The sequence below is a fragment of the Pongo pygmaeus genome, chromosome 14 (assembly GCF_028885625.2).
Source record: "Pongo pygmaeus isolate AG05252 chromosome 14, NHGRI_mPonPyg2-v2.0_pri, whole genome shotgun sequence".
Classification (NCBI taxonomy): Eukaryota; Metazoa; Chordata; class Mammalia; order Primates; family Hominidae; genus Pongo; species Pongo pygmaeus.
Window position 1 is genome coordinate 122,660,353 of NC_072387.2, and position 24,581 is coordinate 122,684,933.

Below are 24,581 nucleotides of genomic sequence, written 5' to 3' on the forward strand. Positions count from 1 at the left end.
ATTGAAATATTACCTACAAAGAAGACGGGAGCCTCCTGCAGCAGTCTTGAGTGATCTGAGAGCTGAACCAAGGTTTGAGGCCCAACTCCAGGTGGTCCTGAATATCCATGCATCCTGGGACCTTGTTAGGATGAACTCACCAGAGGCGAGGTTCTGGGTTGCTCAATGCAGAGACTCTTACCCAGGGTGTCAGCCTCTGAAAGATACACGTGCCTGGGCCTCTTCCCTGAAGATGGGCCCGGCAGTTCTGGAGGGAGGCCCCTGTGATGAACCCTGTGATGAGCCGCTGATCCGAGCTTGGGCTGCGTCATGGGACCAGCCACAAGGTTGCCTGACCTATAAAGGTCACAGGAGTGCCTCAGGGAGACAGAAGCAGTTACAGCTGCAAGGTACGGGCTGGGGAGGGCTCCAGGCTGTGGCTGCAATTTGAAAACTGTGTGGAACCTCAGCAGGGGTGTGAGCTATCAGGAACCTGCCGCTGGACTACAGCAACCAGGAGAATACAGGTCCTGTGCATCCGATGGAGGGGACCAAGCAGAAAGGAAAAACCCTTGCTGAGCAAACTGTGCACTGGCCAGCCTGCCGGCCACTTTATACAGATTCTATCATTCAGCTGGGGTCTCTCTGCTCCCTGATACTAACCACACCCACCAGACCATCTTCCCTCCAGCTGGGGAAACGCGCCGCAGAGCCCTTTACCTTCCAGAGCCTCAGCCCATCTGGCTCTCCTCATCACCCTGGGCCAGGCCCATCACTCCTGTTTCATGCTTGAAGGCAGTGAGGTGGGTGCCGGGCTCCCCTCTCCCGCAGGGTGCCAGCGTCTCAGGTAGGACCAAGCCAAAGCCTGTTTGTCCTCGGTCCATGCACTTCTCAACACCTTCCACTGGACAGTGAGCCGCAGCAGTGCTTAATAAAAGGCGAGTGCGGAGACACGTGGAAGGGGAGGCCTGTCTCTTGGACCTGCTTAAACCTCTCTCTGTTTTTCCCAGACTGATGCTGCCAAGTGTGGACGAACAGCAGGGGTGGGCAATGCCCTCCACCCCTCCTGCCTTTGCCCTGCTCACTGCAGCAAATGGTGGGCGGGCCAGGGTCTCAGGAGAGGTGCCCTGGAGGCAAGACCAGTGCTCGTGGGTGTCAGGAGTCATCGAGTGGTGGGGAAATGCACGGCCCTGGGACCCAGGCCGGGAGGCACTGGCATCCTGCTTTCCACATCCACAGGAGGGCAGCAGGGCAGGAGAGTGTCCCGCCCTGGACCTCAAGGAAGAGATGGACCTGGGCCAGGGCCTTCCCAGGACAAGGCGGGGAAAGCCAGGGAGACCCATCAGAACAGATGAGAGGAGTGCGCTTGGGGAAGGTGGCCCCTAGTGCCCGGCCTCAGGCAAAGTCTTTTTCTGTGGATCCAAGAAGTAGGTGGCATGATTGTGCCCAGTTTACAGACAGGCAAGCAGGGGCCTCGGCAGGCTGAGGCATTGCTGCAGGACGCAATGTGCCCTCCCCTGACTGCAGAGCCGATGTTCTCAATTCCCTTTTGTTCCATCTTAGCAAGATGGGCCTTGGAGGGAAGTGGGGGAGTGAGGGAGAAGCAGGTGTGTGCCAGAGACCAACAACACCCACTGTGGGTCCCAGCTGTCCTGAGGTGGGTCAGCCCAGCGGACCGCAGGGACTGGGCTGGGTAATGGCCGTGATTAGGGGACGGGTGATCCAGCCACAAGCCTGTGGTGGCCTTGGGATCCAGCTGGCCCAGGGGTGATTCCTGCCTTCACTGTCTTCAAGCAGTGGGATTTTGGACTTAGGTTTCCTCATCAGAAAAACCGGAGCAGTGGAGCCCACCACTCGTGTTGCCGTCCATTTACAGAAGTGCACAGAGGTGGGTGTGAGATTCCTGGCACATGGCCAGGTCTCCAGCACCAGCTTCTGTCTCCCCCTTAAAGTTATCCAAGCTGAAGCATGCACCGGTGCAGCCTGTATCATGACATTCAACGTGGTGAGGTTGTGGGCTGCCAACATAACTACAGCGGCATCAGAGTTTTTCTTCATGTGTGTTACTAAGGCAGAAATTGGTCTCGTTGATGTTTTGTTTTTGTGGTTGTTTTGAGACAGGGTCTTGCTCTGTGGCCTAGGCTGGAGTGTAGTGGCATGATCACAGCTCACTGCAGCCTCAACCATCCAGGCTCAGGTGATCCTCCCACCTTAGCCTGCTGCGTAGCTGGCACCACAGGTGTGAGCCACCACACCCAGCTAATTTTTTATTTTTTGTAGAGACCAGGGTCTTCCTATGCTGCCTAGGCTGCTTTCGAATTCCTGGGTTCAATTCCTGCCTGCCTCGGCCTTGCAAAGTGCTGGGATTTCAGATGTGAGCTACTGTGACTGGCTGTTTTTTTTTTTTTTTTTGGAGACAGAGTCTCACTCTGTCGTCCAGGCTGGAGTGCAGTGGGGTGATCTTGGCTCACTGCAACCTCTGCCTCTCAGGTTCAAAGTGATTCTCATGCCTCAGCCTCCTGAGTAGCTGGGATTACAGGCACACGCCACCACACCCGGCTAAAAAAAAAAAAATATATATATATATATATATATATATGTACTTTTAGTATAGATGGGGTTTCACTATGTTGATCAGGCTGGTCTTGAACTCCTGACTGGTTTTGTTTTTTAAGAGCTTTCTTCTTCATGAGCTCTGTCTTCTGAAGTGCAACTCAGAATAACTGAACATTAACATAAAAAGTTATCTCTGGGCCGGGCGCAGTGGCTCACACCTGTAATCCTAGCACTTTGGGAGGCCAAGGTGGGTGGATCACGAGGTCAGGAGATCGAGACCATCCTGGCTAACACAGTGAAACCCCGTCTCTACTAAAAATACAAAAAATTAGCCGGGCGTGGTGGCGGGCGCCTGTAGTCCCAGCTACTTGGGAGGCTGAGGCAGGAGAATGGCATGAACCTGGGAGGCGGAGCTTGCAGTGAGCTGAGATTGCACCACTGCATCCCAGCCTGGGCGACAGAGCAAGACTCCGTCTCAAAAAAAAAAAAGTTATCTCTGGTTCTGGAAACAGCATTTTTTTTTTTTTTTAACTTGGTAAAATATACATAACATACAATTTGCCATTTTAACCATTTTAAGTGCACAGTTCAGTGGCATGAAGTATTAGACACTCACACTGTTGTACAAGCACCACCATCCATTTCAGGACTTTCACATCATCCCAAATTGAAACTCTGTGCCTATTAAATACTTACTGTCCAATCCTCCCTTACCCCAGCCCCTGTCAAGCCCCATTCTATTATACTTTCTGTCTCTATGGATTTTATCTCTCTGGGGATCTCATATCAGTGGACTCTTACAATATTTGCCCCTTGAGTCTGGCTTCACTTAGCAGCATATATTCAAAACCATTACTTTTTTTTCATGCTTTTTTGGCTTTTTGAGTAGACTGAGATAATTTCCAGTTATCTAAGAATATTTAAGTATTCTTATAAGTTACAATAGATGAAAAATATTTTAAGGGAAACCATTTTATCTTTCTGTTTAAAAAAGTAAAGGGGTGGCCAGGCGCGGTGGCTCACGCCTGTAATCCCAGCACTTTGGGAGGCCGAGGCACGCGGATCACGAGGTCAGGAATTCAAGACCAGCCTGGCCAACACGGTGAAACCTGTCTCTACTCAAAATACAAAAATTAGCCAGGTGTGGTGGCAGGCGCCTGTAATCCCAGCTACTCGGGAGGCTGAGGCAGGAAAATTGCTTGAACCTGGGAGGCAGAGGTTGCAGTGAGCCGAGATCGCGTCATTGCACCCCATCCTGGAACAGAGCAAGACTCTCTCAAAAAAAAAAAAAAAAAAAAAAGCAAAGGGGTGAGTTTTCAGTTTGTAGAAAGTAAACAGTTTAGTTTCACCTTTAAAAGTAAAAAGTTTGGTTTTCATAAATTGAACATTCATTAAAGTGATGTTATGTAATATCCAAGCAACTTGCTTGAGCAAAGTTACGAATTACTTTGAATAATGCTAAATTTCTAATTATCATCCACCTCTTATTTCAGATACCGTATCATCTTTGTTGGAGAGGAGCTATAATAGTCTATATTAAAGTTACTGTTCAGACAGATGATTCCAACAAATTGCTTTCATTACTTTATTGGTAATTTTAAGCACTACAGAACTTAGTTTTTTTTTCTGGAAGAAAACTGGAATTAAAATCATTGATCCTTTAGAGAAGTAAAACAAAGGAGAAGGGAGTGTACAAAACAAATAGAAAAAGAATTCTTAGCATACTTTCCTTTCCTGTATTCTCACTGAGAAATAAAAAGCAAATGGGACATTGAGAAGCAAAATTAATCCTGATTAGGCTCGCTTTGGGACAAGCAACCACTTTGCATGATTACCTATTGTTAGGTGTGAAACGGAGCCAATGATCTCTCATTGTCGAGGAGAAAAGACCTGGAGACCACAGCTTATCCAGTCTCGCTCCTGACCTGCATCTGAACACCTGAAGGAAGAAACTTTAAGAAGAAAAAGACTTCAAGTGACAGAGGAGACAAAAGTCTCAAAGGTGCACAATTGAAGAACTCATGGTGTCTCAGGATGGGTGTGAAAGTAACAAATATGAGATCCCCTGACAACTAAACCCAGGCATGTCCAGGAATCCCAGGATGCGGTGAAAGTTTTCACAGTGGAACTCACAGGAATCCCCAGATGCGGTGAAAGTTTTCTCAGCGGAGCTCACACCAGCATTGTCTGGAAGATTAAATGTTGTTATGCTTTGAGATTGGCACTCATGCCATTCATATTTTTTTATTAAGAAGTACAATGAAATTTAACTTATTCCATGTTTGACACCAATGTAATGACCAAATTAAACTAGATTTTCAAAAATAATCACAGGCCCTGCCCCACAAACTCCTCCTGGGCACAGGGAGATGTGGGGCCAGTCAGTAGTGACTCCTCTCGGGTGCTGATCCACCATGCTGAATTCAGACCGGTGCCAGTCCTCTGAGCATCTCCCAATTCCTATGTGATTTCCTGTCCCTGGTGTATGAACATGTCGGCCTTGATGTGATCCCACAAATTATGGGCCATGACGCATCTACCACTCTTGCCTATTCTGAAGGGCTGCCTTTAGTTGTCTTGCAAAGAGCACTTATACCTCTTCCCTACGGCTCAGGAGCCCTGGGTCTGGGGTGACATGGCCAGAGACCTACCTGTCCTCCAGCCATCCAAGACCATGCTTCTGTCTGTAAGTTCCCCCAATAAAACACCCTTTACTGACAGATTTCATTGGTCTGGCTTATTCTTTGGTTTCTCAGCTCCTTCGGCATTTGAGGGCCATGTTGCATATGTGGCCCTTTCCCGTAACAGAAGACAATGTTCTACGTCACGTTCCAGGACAAATGGCCTGGCAGAGCATGGCAAATGATCTCAGGGGGCGTTTGAGCAGGACCTCACTCTCCACAGCTCTCCTTCCTGGTGACAGGAGTCATGCGGGATGGATGGCCTTGCACGGGGCACTTTTCACTCTGCAAGTGCTCACACCTTATGCTCTTCATTTTGTTAACGCTCATCAGCTAAAATAGCAGTTTAACTAATTCTTTCAGCATCTGTCGAGCACCACGCTACGCCTGAGGAGAGAAAGGTTGATAACTGATGATAACTGATCATCCAATAGGTTCACGTTCAGGTGGGAGACAGACATTGAGATGAACGAGTTAGAAACCTGCTACACTGGGAGGTTTTACAAAAGCTTGGATCCCACTCTAAACCAACCGAGTCAAAGTGTCTGGAGAAACACTGCCTGGGAAGTGCTATTTTATTAGTATTATTATTTGAGACAGTCTCACTCTGTCACCCAGGCTGCAGTGCAGTGGCATGATCAGAACTCATTGCAGCCTCAACCTCCCGGGCTCAAGCAATCCTCCTACCTCAGCTTCCTGAGTAGCTGGGACTACAGGTGTGGGCCACCATGCCCAGCTAATTTTATTTTTTTGTGTTTTTTTGTAGAGATGAGGTCTTGCTATGTTGCCTAATTGTCTCACCTTGGCCTCTCAAAGTGCTGGAAGTACAGGCGTGAGCCACCACGCCCAGCCTGGGGAAGTGCTATTGGTTAAAAAAAAATTCCCTAAGTGAGTTTAATCTATAACGGGGGTTGAGAAATACTGCTGTGGAAAAATAAAAAGCTTTACTAAGTGGTGCCATTAGGAATGCTAAGCGGGGGAGTGATTAATGATAACCGAGCCAGAACCCAGGCAGGTGTAGGGAGAGACGGCATCTGAGAGTGACTAAGAGGGGGCCAAACATGGGGTGGGGCAGAAGATTCCAGACCAAGGGACCAGGGAGGTTAGAGAATGGCCTGCGGAGGGGCAGAAAGTGACATTTCTGCCATTGAAGAACTCTAGGGGCTGGGTGCAGTGGCTAGCACTTTGGGAGGCCAAGGCAGGTGGACCACCTGAGGTCAGGAGTTCAAGACCAGCCTGGGCAACATGGCGAAACCCCATCTCTACCAAAAATACAAAAATTAGCCAGGTGTGGTGGTGGGTGCCTGTAATCCCAGCTACTGGGGAGGCTGAGGCAGTAAAATCGCTTGAACCTGGGGGTCGGAGGTTGTGATGAGCCTGGATCACACCATTGCACTCCAGCCTGGGAGACGGAGCAAGACCCTGTCTCAAAGGAAAAAAAAACTTTAGGACCAATCCCTGGGGAGGTGGTCACCTAGGTAATTCTGAACCTGTGGGGATAGCAACTGAAGACACGCGTGTGCACAGCATGGGCCAGTAACTTGGAGGAGCAAGGCTGTTTGCCCTCGGAGGCCCAGCTTGAGTCACTGCCCTCAGGTAATAGCTCTTTCTAGCACCAAAATGACACTCATTAATGATTCACACTTCCTGGATCTGTGTCTACAGCAGCTGGCTCTGGCTTTAGGTTTGTCATTTCAGGTTTCGGTGCAATAATTCTTCTGAACTGTCTTTACAGGAAGACCTCATTTTTTTGTCCCCACTCCCTTATTTCCCCCCAGTTTTTTTCACTTAGGGGCCAAAGAATCCAAGATTTCTTTGGAAAGAAAGGTGGAGGGAGGAATGCAGGATAGGTGTTTATGAGTCTGTGTGTAGGTGAGGGTGTGGCCAGGGTGTCACCTGAAGCACCCATTTGCAAACCCACAATTTCAAGTCTTGAGGTTGGCCTCCTAGCTGTTGCTTCCTCCTCATTCATCCCATCCCTCCAGCACTGTGAAGCAGCTGTGCTCGCAGTGGGTCAGGGGTAGGTCCTGGTTACTTGAGGCGAAGACAATTTCATTCCCCTTGGACACTTACCAGTTTGGTGATGTGCACCGACCTCGGGCCTAAGCCGATCATCTCAGGGACTCTGCTACTCGCGTGACAGACTGGGCAGGAGTGGCCATATGACTTAGCTGGTCCATCACTGTGAAGTCTCTCCTTCTGCTTGGATGTGAAGGAAGAAACTTGCAGGCCCTGGAGTTTTTGGCATTCGTTTCACTTTTGAACTCACTATGAGGAGCACCAACACGTTACGTTATCGTTTAGTCAGTCTATGGTAGATTATTTCCAAAGATGATCCCCCATAAATTCTCTGTATGATAATCCCTCATAAGGATTAGGAGGAGTTCTCATAATCCCTCATAAGGATCCCTGTCCGTACATGGGACCCTCCCATCAAGGAGTGAAATCTATGTCCTTATCCTTGAATCTAGGCTGGCCTTGGAATTTATATTCACCAGTAGAACATGGTAGAAGTCATATTCTCGGACTTCCAAACCCAGGTCTTACAGGCTGTATAGTATCCACATTGACCCTCCTGAGCTGCCATGTAAGAAACTCAGGCTAGACCACTGAATAATGAGAAGCCAGAGAGAGAGACAGCAAGGCTGGCCTGCCCCCAGTGTTTTATCACCCCAGCTGAGATCCCAGCTATGTGACTAGAGCCATAGGAACCTTCCAGCCCCAGCTGAGCCCCCAGAAGAATGCAGCTGCAGGACAATCCCAGCCAACAACAGGTGGAGCAGAAGCACCATCCCACCAATTCCGCAGGGTCCTGAGAAATGGTAACCCACTCACTGCTGTTTCAGCTCCTGCACTCGCGGTCACTCATGACACAGTCAAAAATAACTGACTCACAGGGTGTCTTAGTCTGCTCAGGCTGCTGTAACAAAATCCTTTAGATGGCTATTCATACATACAGAAATTTGCTTCCCACAATTCTGAAGGCTGAGAAATCCAAGATCAAGGTCCCAGCAGATCTGGCATCTGAGAAAAGTTCTCTGCCTCATAGAAGGCCTCTTCTAAGCATCTTCATATGGCAGAAAGGGCAAGCAGGCTCCCAAAAACCTCAGTTTTAAAGGGCACTAATCCCATTCCTAATTACCTCCCAAGGCCCCCACCTCTTAATATTTGGGATTAGGGATTAGGTATTTGGGATTAGGTTTCCACATGTGAATTTGGGAGGACACTTTCAGACCATAGCACAGGGTGAGTTGGACTTTGTTTTTTAATAGTCCTGATTTTTTTTTCTTAGATTTACCGTGAAGATGCTGACATGTGTTAGAAACAGAAAATCCAGCTCATGTGGTTTAAACGGAGATGTCTCTCATAGCAGGAAATTCCAGGTGAGGGCAGCAGGATTTTGGTGAATTGCCTGATTGTGCCACCAAGGACTTCTGCTCTTCTCATCTTCCCAGGCGGCCACCCCAGGGTGAAGATGCTCTTCCGGCCACCTTCTCTCGTGGGTGCAAAGGACTGCGGAGCACCAGGCATTGCATCCAGACAGGGAATGCAACATCCACCAGGGAAAAAGGAGCATTTCCTCTTTATGTTCCTGTAGGAGTGAGAAAACCCTTGCCAGACAACCCCCAGCAGGCTTCCTGTTGGGACTCATTGACTTGAGCTTGTTTGAAGCCAATCGTTGGAAAGAGAAACGGAGTTATCAAGATTTTCTCAAGAGACAGAGTTTACCCTTAGCCACACAGAGTGGATACCTGAACCAGCAAAGATAGAGAGGGCATGGCTGCTGCATTGGCAACCAAGACTATTCACGACAGAATGAAAAACAATTCACATTTACCACTGAATAAAGCATACTCCTGACAGACAGGCAGCCTTGATCTAGTGCCTTATACAACCTCTGATTGCGCCTCAACCCCAATCCCACAGTCACAGTTTACAAGATAGAAGCTTAGTCAAAATCTGGCTCCAGCAGTTAGGGTTCTTGCAGGAAATTCTTGGGAGGGGATTTGGAAGCCAGTTTGATGAAGGACTGTTTGTTGCGGTGCGGTCATGGTTCAAGGATTCTTCAAAGGGTGCTGCTATTTAGGGACCAGCAACAATGGCAGACCGGCAACATGTCTCACCCTTAGAGGCTTGGGGGCGGGGAGAAGTTCTGTTCGTAGAGCCTGCAGGAGTTATGCAATGGAAAGGGCACCCAGGAAGAATCGTAGCCACAGAGGGAAACCAACACTGGCGGGTGTGGGGCCAGGCCAGGAAGGAGAGGGGAGGAGGCCCCTGCCTCTCTCCTACCTGGTCTGCAGCAGGTGTCCCTGTGGGTGAAGATCCACTGAGGGGGACCACCAGCTTCCTGAGCACAGGGCAGGCCGGAGCAGGACAGGCTGGGATGGAAAATGAAGAATCGGTGCTTTAGCCGACAACAAATGGGACCCGTTTACTGTTTAGTCACTATGATTAACGTTCACTAGTACTCATTTCTCTTCGTCTAAAAAGTGGCCAACACCATCTCTTCCACAAGCACTCGGGAGAACATTCATATTCAATTGCATTCCTAGGACCCAGACGGTGCAGGGTTCTCCACAGGCCACCAAATGGTGTTGCCTGTTTGGTTTCGTCAGTGATTATCTGTGGCAGCAAGACAGGAAGTTGGAAACCAAGTACCTCAATTAAGTCAAGTACCTCAATTAGGTCAAGGCTGACCGTGGAATTAGAGAACAAGTGTTACCCCGCCAGGTCACCCTAGGGAAAACAGGCATTCTCTGGGATTGAAATGGTGGTGTTTGTGTGGTAAACAGTTCTCAGTCCAGTTCAAAGCCAGCAGCATTAAGGACATGCCACCGTGAGCTGGAGACCAGGCGAAGCTGAGCTCCTCTGTGGTTCACCAACCCCTCAGGCTGCCTAAGTGTCTTCTGCTGTCGCAGCTTTGGGGACAGAGGGACAGAGGGGTTTCGGAACCAGGGGCCTCTTGTCTGCACTCTCCCCTCCCACTGACAGGCTGGCAGCCCGGGGCAGCCACCTGAGGAGCGTCCCTGTGTCTCTCCACCTGCAGAGCGGGAAAAGCCTGCGGGTGGGTGGCGCCACGCTGGGGCGAGACCCAGCTTCGCCTTAGGAGATCTCCCACCCAGCCGGACTCCCGCTCTCTCCCCGCGGCCCCCTCCCACACTGCCACCTCGCCCCGCGTTCTCACTGCCCCATCGAGGCTTCCGGGCGGAGGAGAAAAGTTTTCCGTCAGGAACCCGGGAAGGAAGCCCTGGGACCCTGGCTGAAACTCCGGGTTCCCCCAGTGCTGAGTCCCTTCCCCGCCGCGCCCCGCGCCTGCGCCCCGGGAGGCGGAAGCAACAGGGGGTTCCTCCCCGCGGCCTCTGACCTCTGCTTTCTGCCCTCTGCCCCCAGGGTCTGGGGCCACGGCCGAGGCGCGAGGGGGCAGGGCTGGCGCGCGGGTGCGAGCGCGGGTGTGGGCGTGGGGCGGGCGGGGGCTGCGGCCGCGGGGCGCATGCTCACTTGCGCCGGTGACGTGCGCGCCCGGAGCAGGGGCAGGAGCCAGCGGGGCCCGGAGGCTCCAGAGGGCGGCGGGCCGGGGAGGAGGAGACTCGGGAGGAGCAGAGCGCAGGCTCCGCCGCGGCCGGGGTGCTCCAGCCGAGCCCAACCGAGCGGGCGGACCGACGGGGAGAGAGAAGGCGCCAGAGCGCGCGCGCGGCCCCGAGCAGCAGCCTTGCCGCCAGTGGAGCAGGGGCCGACGCGCGGGGCCGCGGACCCAGCATTCGCCGGCCGGGCCGGGCATGAGCGCGGAGGGGCCGCGGCCGCCCCCTGCACCGCCCGGCGCGCCGAGGCCGTGACCGGAGCGGGGGGCGCGGCCGCACTAGTACCCCGGAGCCCATGGGCGCGCCGAGCCGGGCGCGGGGGCGCTGAACGGCGGAGCGGGAGCGGCCGGAGGAGCCATGGACTGCAGCCTCGTGCGGACGCTCGTGCACAGATACGTGAGTGCTCCCGGCGCGGGCTGGGGGACCCGGGGACCAGGCAGACGCGGGCCGGCCTCGCAGCCCGGACCCTGTGGCCGGTCCAGTCCCGGGAGGGCTCCAATGTCTGGGACGCTGACCGCCCCCGGGGACGAGCGGGGTGCTGGGGAGGGGCCTCGGAGTTGACACCCTGGGGCTTCCGACGGGGTCTAGGTGGGCACAGCGCGGGGCCCCCGCCCCAGGCGGCCACCTGCTCCCTGGCCGCGGCCGCCTCGCGCCCCCTTCCAGCCCTCAGCGCCCTGGGGGTCCCTCGGAGAAGCTGGCTGGGGTTCCAGCTGTCCCGGCGGACCGGGCGCCGGGAGAGAGCCAACTTCGACCCCACCGGGGCCCGGGTCCGGGGAGGAACCTTCAGATGCGGCTTCCGCGCAGCCGTGTGTGTAAGATTAAGGGATTGGGAGGAAACGTTACACTTCTGCAGAAAAAGCTAGCAATTGTGTTTGTTCTTTAACACCCCTGGGGGATTCAGAAGCGGAGTTTGGAATCTTTTTATTTTTTACCTTAAAGTAACCAATTAGATCAGAAGTCCGGGGTCTTCTTGGGATCCTCTGGAATCTGCCCCTTCAGTGATAAGCAAGTGAAGAGCTCAGGAGGGAAGACGCGGAAGGGGAAAAGTTGATTTTGTTTTACACCAGAGGAGGGGAAACCGGAATCCCTGGCGTTAGGTGTAAAAAGGGGTGTGTGGCCCGGCGCGGTGGCTCACGCCTGTAATCCCAGCACTTTGGGAGGCCGAGGCGGGCGGATCACGAGGTCAGAATTTTGAGACCAGCCTGACCGACATGGTGAAACCCCGTCTCTGCTAAAAAATACGAAAATTAGCCGGGCGTGGTGGTGGGCGCCTGTGATCCCAGCTACTCAGGAGGCTGAGGCAGGAGAATCGCTTGAACCCGGGAGGCGGTGGTTGCAGTGAGCCGAGATCGAGCCACTGCACTCCAACCTGGGTGACAGAGCGAGACTCCGTCTCAAAAAAAAAAAAAAAAAAAAAAAAGGTGTGTGTAGGAGAGGAAGAAAACTGTCCCAAGCACAGCGTTTCCTGCCACTGTCTTGCACAAGAGGCTTCATTGTTCCATAGAGGCTGGCGGTCAGTGGTCAGTCACAGGTTCGAGAAGTCGCATGCACCGGGTTTGATACTAGAGAGGGCAGTATTATGGGAACTTTGTTCTTTCCTGGCATAGGAATTACCTCAGGCAGCCTTTCATACTTATGAGCTTTCTTTAAATAGGAGACCTTGGCCAAAGATAGGTAAGTTTCTTTTCAGTGGGGGATGCCAGATCAATGCTTTCCCCCGGATTTATTTATTAACCAAAAACCTCGGAGAGTCAAGGAGACTTGAGTGCACCTTACATTGTTTCCTGATCTCGGGGAAGCCTTAGGAAGGTCAGCCTGATTTACTTAAGTGGAGAGAACTCACCCCTGGTGATTCTGATGATTCCGATGCTAGATCTTGAAAGGCTTGGCTCCAGGAGCCTTGTGTTACTCCCTCAATGGTGCTCGAGCCCCCAGTTCAAATCCTAATGTGAGTGGTAAACCTGTGTTTCACTGTGGTAACGCTATAGAAGACCCAATCACAGTGACTGTAGGTAACCTGCAGTGTAAGAGAAATGCTTTATTGGGCGGAAGCTTCTGTTCTCAGTTGTGTCGCTCAGAAGTGTGGGTCCCTAGACAACTTATTTTCCTGCTTTGTTTCCTTCGAGCGAAATGGAAGAGGGAAGGGACTAATAACATTCACTTTGCCTGCAGTATTCCCAGTTTATTCCGTTCCCTTCTAACACTCAGTGTTAAAAAAGAGGGTCACGTTGTGGGGCTAATGTGCAGTCTCTTTCCATAGAAATGAGAGATGGATGGGCCAGCCCGGCTAACCCTTTGGAGAATCCCCCCTTCCCAGCCAGTTCCTGACCCCTTCATCTTGGGAGGGGGACAGACAGACGTCCAATTTTGATGCTTGACTCCCTTTCTCCAGGCCTTCAGCTGTTTTCTGTTATATAGATCTATATGTTTGCGTAGCTAGCATTTTTAATTCCCCTTTGCTGTATTATTACGCTTATGGCATCACGTTTTCTTTTAATTTAAGGGGTAAATGTTCTTTAGTGAACTTTTCCAGCGTATACATTATTGGATAACGTCTCGGGAATACGAGTTGTGGGATAGTATTATTTCTGTTTTTCTCATTCCACATGTGTTTTTTGCAGTGTATTCATCTGGCTACCTCACCCATATTTACACACAGAGCCATTCATCTCTATCATTTTAAGTTCATGTCTGTGGTATTAAACTAATTTGACTTTTTCCAGAAACAGTCATGATCTGTTTTCTTGTAATTTCGTTATCGTCCACTATGTAGGACTAAATTATATTTCCTTTTGCTACAGAAGAAAGAGTCTGGGATTGAATACTCGTATTTCCTCATGGTTTCCTTATGTGACTGACTTTGTTAAAAGGATAGATAAATAGGCCCTGTTCCTTCTTGGTTTCCACATAGTCAGAATTCCTGGGACAAAGAAAGCTTTCCAGCTCCTTCTGATGTGTGAGGGTGGCTAAAAGATAAAGAAGTGCTTGGAAAACATTGCTGTAGGCATTTTATTGTGGATTAACTCGAGAGATAGCAGAGGCAAATGAGTGAGCGAACAGATGAAGGTTAGGCCAGGGTAGCCAGGGTACTCCACACTGTGTGTTACTGGTGGTTTGGGTGTTTGGATGGACAGGAGCCATGCAGAGATATTTTGTATTTGTAAATGGTGCCGTATTTGTATACCATGAGGAGTGCTTGTGCTTATGGGGTAGTGTATGCTCCCTGGGATGATGTATGTGCTCTGGGGGGCGCGGGGAAAAGCGTGTGTGTCGTGGGGTAGTGTATGTGCTGTGGGGTAGTGTATGCTCCCTGGGATGATGTATGCGCTCTGGGGGGCGCGGGGAAAAGCGTGTGTGTCGTGGGGTAGTGTATGTGCTGTGGGGTAGTGTATGCTCCCTGGGATGATGTATATGCTCTGGGGGGCGCGGGGAAAAGCGTGTGTGTCGTGGGGTAGTGTATGTGCTGTGGGGTAGTGTATGCTCCCTGGGATGATGTATGTGCTCTGGGGGACGCGGGGAAAAGCGTGTGTGTCGTGGGGTAGTGTATGTGCTGTGGGGTAGTGTATGCTCCCTAGGGTGATGTATGTGCTGTGGGGGTTATAGGGGAGAGCGTGTGTGCCATGGGGTGGTGTATGCTCTATGGGGTGATGTATGTGCTGTGGGTGCAGGGGGAGGGGATGGGGTGGAGAATGTGTGTGCCGTGGGGTGGTGTATGTGCTGTGGGTGCAGGGAGGGTCGGGGGGAGAGCATGTGTGCCCTGGGATAGTGTATGCTCCCTGGAGTGATGTATGTGCTCTGGCGGGCGTGGGGGAAAGCGTGTGTGCCGTGGGGTAGTGTATGCTCCGTAGGGTGATGTATGTGCTGTGGGGGGCGTGAGGTGGTGTATGCTCTGTGGGGTGATGTATGTGCTGTGGGTACGGGGGGAGGGGACGGGGTGGAGAGCGTGTGTGCTGTGGGGTAGTGTATGTGCTGTGGGGGCCGTGGGGTAGCGTGTGTGCCGTGGACTAACTGGCGTATGTATTGTGGAGTAGTGTATGTGCTGTGGGGGCTGTGGGGTAGCGTGTGTGCCATGGACTGCCTGGCGCATGTATTGTGGAGTAGTGTATGTGCTGTGGGGGCCGTGGGGTAGCGTGTGTGCCGTGGACTGCCTGGCGTGTGTATTGTGGAGTAGTGTATGTGCTGTGGGGGCCGTGGGGTAGCGTGTGTGCCGTGGACTGGCGTGTGTATTGTGGAGTAGTGTATGTGCTGTGGGGGCCGTGGGGTAGCGTGTGTGCCGTGGACTGGCGTGTGTATTGTGGAGTGGTGTATGTGCTGTGGGGGCCGTGGGGTAGCGTGTGTGCCGTGGACTGACTGGCGTGTGTATTGTGGAGTGGTGTATGTGCTGTGGGGGCCGTGGGGTAGCGTGTGTGCCGTGGACTGGCGTGTGTATTGTGGAGTGGTGTATGTGCTGTGGGGGCCGTGGGGTAGCGTGTGTGCCGTGGACTGGCGTGTGTATTGTGGAGTGGTGTATGTGCTGTGGGGGCCGTGGGGTAGCGTGTGTGCCGTGGACTGGCGTGTGTATTGTGGAGTGGTGTATGTGCTGTGGGGGCCGTGGGGTAGCGTGTGTGCCGTGGACTGGCGTGTGTATTGTGGAGTGGTGTATGTGCTGTGGGGGCCGTGGGGTAGCGTGTGTGCCGTGGACTGGCGTGTGTATTGTGGAGTGGTGTATGTGCTGTGGGGGCCGTGGGGTAGCGTGTGTGCCGTGGACTGACTGGCGTGTGTATTGTGGAGTGGTGTATGTGCTGTGGGGGCCGTGGGGTAGCGTGTGTGCCGTGGAGTGGCGTGTGTATTGTGGAGTGGTGTATGTGCTGTGGGGGCCGTGGGGTAGCGTGTGTGCCGTGGACTGGCGTGTGTATTGTGGGGTAGTGTATGTGCTGTGGGAGTGGTTGGGTAGCGTGTGTGCCGTGGACTGGCGTGTGTATTGTGGAGTGGTGTATGTGCTGTGGGGGCCGTGGGGTAGCGTGTGTGCCGTGGAGTGGCGTGTGTATTGTGGAGTGGTGTATGTGCTGTGGGGGCCTTGGTGTAGCGTGTGTGCCGTGGAGTGGCGTGTGTATTGTGGAGTAGTGTATGTGCTGTGGGGTAGCATATGAGCCATGGGGTAGCGCATGTGCCATGGGGTAGTTTGATCTCCATGATGTAACACTTTAAAAGCACTTTTAGGCCGGGCGCGGTGGCTCACGCCTGTAATCCCAGCACTTTGGGAGGCCGAGGTGGGTGGATCGCCTGACATCAGGAGTTCAAGACCAAGCTGGCTAACATGGTGAAACCCCATCTCTACTAAAAATACAAAAAATTAGCCGGGCGTGGTGGCGGGTGCCTGTAATCCCAGCTACTCAGAAGGCTGAGGCAGGAGAATTGCTTGAGCACAGAAGGCGGAGGTTGCAGTGAGCTGAGATCGCACCATTGCACTCCAGCCTGGGCAACAAGAGCGAAACTCGTCTCAAAATAAATAAGAGTATTTTTAACAGCGTGGATGGAGAGCTAGTTCCATTTCCTCTTCAGAGTTGTAAGGTGGGCAACACCGATTCAGGTAGTTTAAGTTACGAGAGAAACCAGGGCAGCCTCAGCAGGTAGCTTAGATACTTTTCTTAGATACTCTCTGGGCAGTGGCCTGAATGCTGAGTGGGAGCCTCCGTGCCCTTCTTAGCCATGTGGCCTTGGGCAAGTGGCTTAATTCCTTATGCCTCAGTTTTCTCCTTTGAGGGTAAGAGCAGTACTCATTTCATAGCTATTGTGAGGGTTGAATGAGGTAATCTGGGTGGAGAGCCAAGAATGGGGAAGCTCTCAGTCCGTTTGTCATGCCTGGCTGTTAACATAGCTGAGTCCCTGGGTAGGGTTGGCTGGGGAGAGAGCAAACCTATGGGCTGCCAGTTCTGCTGCTCAGCTACCCGTGGGTCCCGGCCTGCTGGCATCGTGAGTTGCAGGAGAGGTAAACCGGGCACCCTGACACTGAGCATGGTGTGGAGCTCAGGTAGGATTCAGAAAGCTTTACAACGCTGTGGTAAAACAGCCCTCCATCTCTGTAAGGCTGAGCATCCCGGCCCGGGCAGGACGCTTCCCTCCCTCTTCCCTTCCATGCCTCTATGTAGGGCATTTGATTTTTCTTCAGAGTTCTGTGGGTCAATAACTCAGTCTTGTTATAGTCCTATAATCTTTTTTCAATGATTCAGCCCAGATATTCCTTGTTAGTTTTGTTCTTTTGCCTGTCAAAGCTTCTGCTTGTTTCTACCTTACCATTCTTGCTTCTTAACATATTTCTAACCTTCTAAGATAGAAAACATTGAAAGATCTAAAGGCTTTCCTTGCTGACAGTAGATAATTACTTTCAACACAAACTGTTATAAGTTTTTTCTAAGAGAAAAATAAACATTTTTGCTTCCCGAAAACTTCAAGCAGTGCTATATTAGAGTGTGTTAAACCTTCTAGAAAGTCCAGCTATTTATATGCGTGCATACATATCTGCTTCTTTTATTTATTACCGAATAGTGTATAATGTGAACATCAGTGTTCAACTGTGAGGTTGCCCCTTCTGAAAGACAGATTTATTTATTTAACTCAGTTATGCCAGCCCCTGTTTTAAAACTTCAGAAATGCCACATAATTTTGGAGTTTCTTTTCCTAATCCAGGATTAGACGATCCAGTGGGGCCTTGCAGTTGTTCAGCTGCTGGAGTCTACACCACAGGAGCACTAAGTTAAGCTGCTTTAGCTGCCAAGGTCTTCAGGTATTTGAAATAAGTGAATCCTGAGGCATAGAATCCAAGACTAATAATCTGTCTCCAGCAGTGTGGTGGCAAGCCTGCAGTACAGACTCGTAAAGTGTTCATAATTAACAAATGTTTAACCAGGCAGCTCATCACACGAATTCACCAAGCACCCTTCGTGTCTTCAGGGCCTCGTGTCTTCCACCTGGACATTCTAAAGTAGTCTGCCCAGATGCATAATTTCACCTTTGTGTCTACACAAAGGTTGAATCATTGCTTTTTGGAGCCCTGTTGAATATCTGCTTATTAGGAACAAGCATCTTGAGGTGCTTTTATTTCTTGCCAGGGAGTGAATTTAATAACCCAGAGGGACAAAAGTTTGTATTATTAGGTTTGGCTATAGTCAGTTAAATTTCTAGGAATGGGAACACTGTCTTCAGTTTACAATTAGTTAAAATTGTGTTGAATCCATGAACAAAAATACATAGTTGCTTAACTGCACATGAAATCCTCTATTTACAGATGTATTAAGCCCTGAAACCCAAAATACAAATTGTTCTCTGGTGCTTGTGTTCAATAGAAATAGGGTTAATAAAAGATTCTCAAGTCCCAGACTTATAAATGTTTTTTTAACCAAGTTAAATGCTGGTAAAAATGCTATTTATTTGCAGTGAAAATCAATAGCAAGCAAGTTTTACAGAGTAGAAATTCAAGAAGATCAGATAAGGGATGATTTTCTCTTTCACTTGGATATTATTATCTGAGAAGAACAAAATGGTACATCCCAGAGGTGACGAGGTTAGGTATCGGAGTCTGACAGACCCACATTCAAGTTCCGTCTCGGCTGACAGCTGCGCGGCCTTGGCAAGTTGGTTGCCCCCTGTACGCTTGGTGCCCCATCTGCAAGGTGGGGACTATGATGGTGCCCACCTGGTGGGTCTGTGCAGTGACGGGACAGGTCACGGTGCTCGTGTACGCTGGGTGCCCAGTGCACGGGGCGTATTTGTTGCGCACATGGATCTGCGGCTGCATCACCATCCATGCTTCTGGGCTTCTTAAGGAGACTGCGTCTCACCTTGGGCTTTCCGGAACCTTCTCCCCACCCTCCTCTTCATGTGGAGAGTGGGTGACCTTGCCCTGCTCTCCCAGGGAGAGCGGTGGTCACTGGCGGGAACGCCCCTGCCACGCCCAGCAGCCTTTCTGCCTCTGCCCTTGCCTCCTCCGGTTGGGGCGAGTGACCAGTTCTGCCAAAGTCCAGTCCCGTGTGTGCTCCGGCCCCATCTTTCTCCCTCTCTGAGTGACACTGTTTGCCCTGCTGCTTGCCGTCCTGCTGTTGGCACCATTTTAGACCCCACATTTCCCAACTGCCACCCTGCTCATTTTTTGACTTCCAGCTACCGTTTTTTTAGCAGGTTGCCCCGTGTAGCTGACCCGTCCTTCCTTCTCCTGTTTCTTCTGTCCCTACCGCGGGGAGTTCCCTTACCAAGGTCTCCGTCACCCCCAGGCCCACCTCCCCCGGGCCCCTCTCTGCCGTTGCCCTCCACCTCAGCGACTCCGTGGGGCTTATGTGATCCCAGCCGCAGTTAGCGAGTGCGCCTGTGTGCTCAGAGACACGCCAGTGAGCCAGGAAGGACGGAGACCCAAGTCCCATCCCTCTGGGGCCCCCTTGGAATAGGGGGAGGCCCACAGGAAACCACCACAGTGAGTGTTGGGGTGTACCGCAGGCGACGGTGCTGAGAAAAAGAGAGTGGGGTTGGACGCGGTGCATGCGCAGGCTGGCGGGTAGATGAGGCGGGTGGAGGATGTGTGAGGCGCAGTGCTTGCGTGCAGGGTGGCAGGGTGGACGAGGTGAGGGCCTGGCCACGTGGGTGCTTGCGTGTCCAGGCTGAGGGGCGGCCCACGCAGCAGCCTCTGGGAGCCCTGGGGCCTTCCGTGGGCTGCTTCCTGCGGCGTCCTGTGGGCTGGCCGCCCCTCGGTGGGCTCCCGTGCTGGCCTCTGCCTTCCCCAGGGCCACGCTGGGCTCCTAGTGACCTTTCTTCCCGCTCCATCAACACCCTTGTCCCAGGAAGAGGCGTCCACTGCCCGCTACACGCCACCCAGCCGTGTTCATTTCCATGTTCCAGTGTCACCCATGTGCCTAGAACGTTCCTGGCACAGAAAAGCCACGCAGAAAACAGCTGCTGGGCCAACACCGAGGCCCCAGGTCATTAGTGTTAATCACAGTGGTGAAGAGGTTGTCCTTGGCGATTCGGAAGGGAATTCAGGGGGAGCAGCCGCAGTGCCCTGTCCCCGGAGCCTGGTGTCCAGAGCCAGAGTTCTGAGGGCCTCCTCATAGTTTTAAAACTATTTATTTTATTTTTTATTTCTGAGACAGAGTCTGTGTTGCTTAGGCTGGAGTGCAGTGGCTTGATCTTGGCTCACTGCAACCTCTGCCTCCCAGGTGCAAGCAGTTCTCCTGCCTCAGACTCCTGAGTAGCTGGGATTTGTGCCACGACGCCCGGCTAATTTTTGTATTTTTTTTTTTTTTTTTTTTTTTTTTTTAGTAGAGATGGGGTTTCACCATGTTGGCCAGGCTGGTGTCGAACTCCTGACCTCAGATGATCCACCCACCTCCGCCTCCCAAAGTATTGGGATTGCAGGTATGTGCCACCACACCCAGCCCTAAAACTACTTTCATTTTAAAATGATGAGTTCTTAAGAACTAGACTCTGATCCCTGGAAACAACATGCCAACCTCTGGCATGCAGGACCTTTGCTTTCCAGGCAGGCGTTTCCCAATTTTGTTAGATTCTCAAGGGAGCCCCTGCCCCTGCTAAAGTTAAGACTCCTGTCCTGGGACAGGCAGGCTCCTCTGATGTGGCTGCACGGGCGCACTCAGCAGCCTCGATACAATTTGAACTTCTTGCTGAGATTTGAACGCAGAGGACCGCACATACATCCCCACATTTCCCCACTTTTTTGGAAGTCTTGTGACTCCTGGCCTACTGGTTTCCCGAGGACCGCTTCTGCTGGAGCGACGGCCACTTGGGGAGGGTTGGTGCTCTCCACTGGCCTGAGTTGCTGGGCGCATCACTGCTGCGTCGAAGCCTGAGACCACCCCACCCCATCCCAAGGAGGACACAGGCTTTTCTGGTTTGGTTGAGACTTGCAGAGCCTAAAGAAAACTGCTGGGTTGTTTTTGCGAGTTACCTAATGGTGCCTTAGCTGCCGCGTGCTTTTGTCCCGTGGTGTGTTTGTTTGTAATTCACCACAGCTGTAATTGCAGCAGAGCCGGAGAGCTTTCTCCTTATTACATATCCTGAGAAGGAAGCCCTGGCAGCCGGAACTGAGAGAGGGTGATGTGGCTCACTCATGCAGGGATGCTGGGACATCAGGCTGGGAGTCAAGAGACGGAATTTTAGGCTTTCTCTGCCATCTTTTACCTTTGTAACCAGGGTTGATGTGTGAACCCTTTGGGCAGATTAATCATTAGTTGCCTCTTTAAACCAATCTTTATTTATATTTATTTATTTTTGAGACAAGGTCTCACTCTGTCACCCAGGCTGGAGTGGGTGCAGTGACGCTATCTCAGCTCAGTGCAACCTCTACTTCTTGGGTTCAAGCGATTCTCGTGCCTCAGCCTCCTAGGTAGCTTGGATTACAGGCGCCTGCCACCACACCTGGCTCGTTTTTTAATTTGTATTTTTAGTAGAGACAGGGTTTTGCTATGTTGGCCAGGCTGGTCTCAAACTCCTGACCTCAAATGATCCATCTGCCTCGGCCTCCCAAAGTACTGGCATTACAGGTGTGAGCCACCGTACCTGGTCTTTAAACCAGTCCTTTAAATATTGTTCTCCATTTTCAAAGTAGAGTGGGAAGAAACTGATTTTTCTATGAATAAAGATTGTGTAAGTCGTTCTTTCAAATGTGACTTGTGTTCACATTCAGAAATTTGTTAGTGACATATTTTCACTTATTTGCAAGTGCCTTTCCTTACAGTTTTTCTGTCACTCAACTCAGATGAGTTAGTTATTCTCAAGGATAAAGACCACTTAGGTGAATATATTTTCAAATTCTTACTCTGAACGTGTTTAAGTAACTACCCTCTACCCCTGTTTGGCAAAATGTTTCCCATGTTTCTGTGGTTTTTATTTTTTTGTGGCTTTCAGAACCAGATCACTTCTTGGAAGGCATATTAGAAGTTTGCAATTGAGACGGTAAAATAAGTCACTTTTTCCTGGGAGGTGGTATTATGTCACACATCATTTGGTATCAAAATTTCCCCCGGCTGTGGCTGCAGAGTTGAAGGACATCAGCTGGCTGCGCTTGGCGTTGGTGGTCCGTTGTGAACTCTGCACAGTACAGTGTGTGTGCCTTATGTGCAAACATTTTAACAAAGACAGGTTGCCGCGGGCAAGAAGGGTTTTAACTTCTGTTCCTGTTACTTCTGCTGAGTTGGAAGGAGCACATTTCACAGATGATGTCATTAGTGGAGGCTGAGCCTGCCAGCACCTTATCCGCGTGTGCTTTGGCTGGACGATGGTCTACACTGGGCCCCTGTGCAGCCTCCTGCCAGGGAGCCTGTGTCCCACCTGGCTCTACTCTGAGCCATTCATGTCGCCTCCAGAAGCAGCTGTAAAATGAAACTCATGCCCTTTGCTGTCTCCCCTGTCCTGGGTGGTGAGGATCAAATGAATCTTTATTAATGGACAGGAAAATAACCTTGTAATTTCATACAATGAAATTACACTTTTCATACGCTTTTCAATGTAACACATTGTAAAGTGCTGTAAAAATATCTCAGGAAAGTGCTGCCAATTTTTGTCACATCTCATGTGACAAAGGTAATTTTTTTTTTTTTTTGGCTTGGAAAGGGAACGAAAATAAGATCATTTTTCCTGGTAGGAAGATAAAAGATTTTAAAGAGAAGGTTTGTTACATGTGAAAAAAACGATTTGATCAAAGGCATAATTGGTTGAATTATGCATTCAACAAGGATGGAAATTACACGTTCAACAACAATGTAAAGAGCGTGCAGCCTGGCAAGGCATCTCTGTCCTTAGTGTGCTCACCCCCAATACGGGAAGGGCAGGAGAGGCTGGCATGAGAGGCACCCGTGGTCCGTGCTGTGGGCACCTCCGGGAGGCAGCCTGGGACAGGCGGGTCCTGCTCCAGAGAGAGAAGGGGCTGCCGTCCGGCATGTCTGGGAGGCCGGGTCCTTCCTTCCCCAAGAGTTGTATCCACAGCCTCGCTCGATCCTCACAGCAGCCCTGTGAAGGAGCACCGTGCCATCCTGTGACAGGGCAGCCGGGTCTCATTGGCACTGGGTGCTGAGGGTGGTGGGTGGGTGCAGGCCTTTCTGCCTGACTCTGACCTTGTTCTCCCTGGTGTGGTCTGCACCCTGTGAAGGGTGAGCAAACGCCCTCCTGGCCCAGTTCAGCCCCAGGTCGTGCCTGTTGTCCTCGCATCATTAATAATTATCCATAGCATCCCCTTCACTCGCAGAAGTGTCTGAGCTTAGACGGCAAGTTCCACGGCCACTCCACCCTGCGGTCCTGAACCCAGGGCCCGCAACTCCCTCTATGTGCCCCGTTCTGCTTGTCACCCTCCTCGCCCTGAGGAGCTTCCAGCTGCTTCAGGACTTGTCCCCGTGCCACACATCCAGGGCAGTTGTTCACTAGCATCCCCACTACCCCTGAATCCATCCCCACGGGCGTGGGCTTGGACCTGCTTCTCCCGCCCACTTATGTCTGTATCTCTGAGTAGTGAGACTTCCACGTTAGTGCTGTGGGGAAGAGGCTGGGCTTGGCTCAGCTGCTGAGGGATCAGCCGACCCCAAGTCGCTGCGGCCCTTTCAGGAGGACGTTGGGGGCCACGAGTGGCCGGCGGCCACCTGAGAATGGGAGTGGCACCCAAATATGTGGAATACACAGAAATTCGAGTCCACCTGTGGCCGTCTCCTTGGTCCTTTCTACCATGATTTCTCCGTGTCCCCTGCAACAGCGACCCATCCCAGCCAGGAGGAGAACACTGGGAGGTTGCCTGGTAGTTACAGGTGCATTAGATATTGTTGCTGCGTGCTCATCAGTTAGGCTCAGGCACGGCTACTAACTTCCAGGCATCTTGGCAGTGTCTGGAGTTTGGCAGTCAAGCTGTGTTTAGTTTTGACTTAAAGATTAAAAGGTTATAGAATACAGGAATAATCTTCTACCCTTTGAGGGAAAACTTACCAAGTTCCCCTGACCTTTGAAATGCCGAGAATCCCAGAGATGTTGAAGGAAGTGCCCAGAGGAAGATCTGGTCCACAGTGGATATTCAGCACACTGATTTTTTTCCTATAAAAAATTATCTGTCAGGGCCAGGTGCAGTGGCTCACACCTGTAATCCCAGCACTTTGGGAGGCCGAGGCAGGCGGATCACGAGGTCAGGAGATTGAGACCATCCTGGCTAACACAGTGAAACCCTGTCTCTACTAAAAATACAAAAAAATTAGCTGGGCGTGGTGGCAGGCTCTGTAGTCCCAGCTACTTGGGAGGCCGAGGCAGGAGAGTGGCGTGAACCAGGGAGGCAGAGCTTGCAGTGAGTGGAGATCGCGCCATTGCACTCCAGTCTGGGCGACGGAGCCCGTCTCCGTCTCAAAAAAAAAAAAAAATTGTCTGTCAGCACATTTATAAGCCCAGCAATGGACCAAGGTGTGAGTAGGTTCCGTGTCACCCTTTTCCTCCAAGTGTTACCCCTGGCACTGTGCTTGTGTCTCGGCGTCCTGTGGACGGGGCCTGCGGTTATCCAGCTGGTGGTTCATGAGTGCACACATGCCTAAGGAGATGGATGGAGACAGGCGTTGCTAGTAGCAATTCCTCCTCTTGTCACAGAGTGTGCAAAAACACTCATAAGTACAGCCTGGTGCGGTGGCTCATGCCTGTAATCCCAGCACTTTGGGAGGCCGAAGCGGGTGGATCACCTGAGGTCAGGAGTTCGAGACCAGCCTGGCCAACATGGAGAAATCCTGTCTCTACTACAAATATAAAAATTAGCTGGGCGTGGTGATGTGCACCTGTAATCCCA

At 51.5% G+C, this 24,581-nt stretch overlaps 1 protein-coding gene and 1 long non-coding RNA gene across 13 annotated transcripts in view; one reads left to right on the forward strand and one right to left on the reverse strand.

Annotated features, from left to right (window-relative positions):
• Nucleotides 1-6,580: 6,580 nt before the first annotated feature.
• LOC134738081 (uncharacterized) lies at nucleotides 6,581-10,509 on the reverse strand. The gene is made up of 4 exons (XR_010123622.1): nucleotides 10,384-10,509; nucleotides 9,507-9,595; nucleotides 8,515-8,808; nucleotides 6,581-7,484 (listed from the first exon to the last, which is right to left on the reverse strand). It is a non-coding gene; the product is annotated as an uncharacterized LOC134738081 (long non-coding RNA).
• Nucleotides 10,510-10,780: 271 nt separating this feature from the next.
• Nucleotides 10,781-24,581, forward strand: part of ATP11A (ATPase phospholipid transporting 11A) — a 199,689-nt gene continuing 185,888 nt past the window's right edge. For 7 of the 12 annotated variants that reach the window (XM_063651174.1, XM_063651175.1, XM_063651177.1 and 4 more), the window contains exon 1: nucleotides 10,787-11,191. In XM_063651174.1, the coding sequence (XP_063507244.1) occupies nucleotides 11,153-11,191 (39 nt within the window). In that variant the 5' untranslated portion in view covers nucleotides 10,787-11,152. Of the gene's footprint in view, nucleotides 11,192-24,581 lie in introns of all 12 variants that reach the window. The other 5 variants (XM_063651176.1, XM_054447021.2, XM_054447022.2 and 2 more) reach the window with 1 other exon arrangement.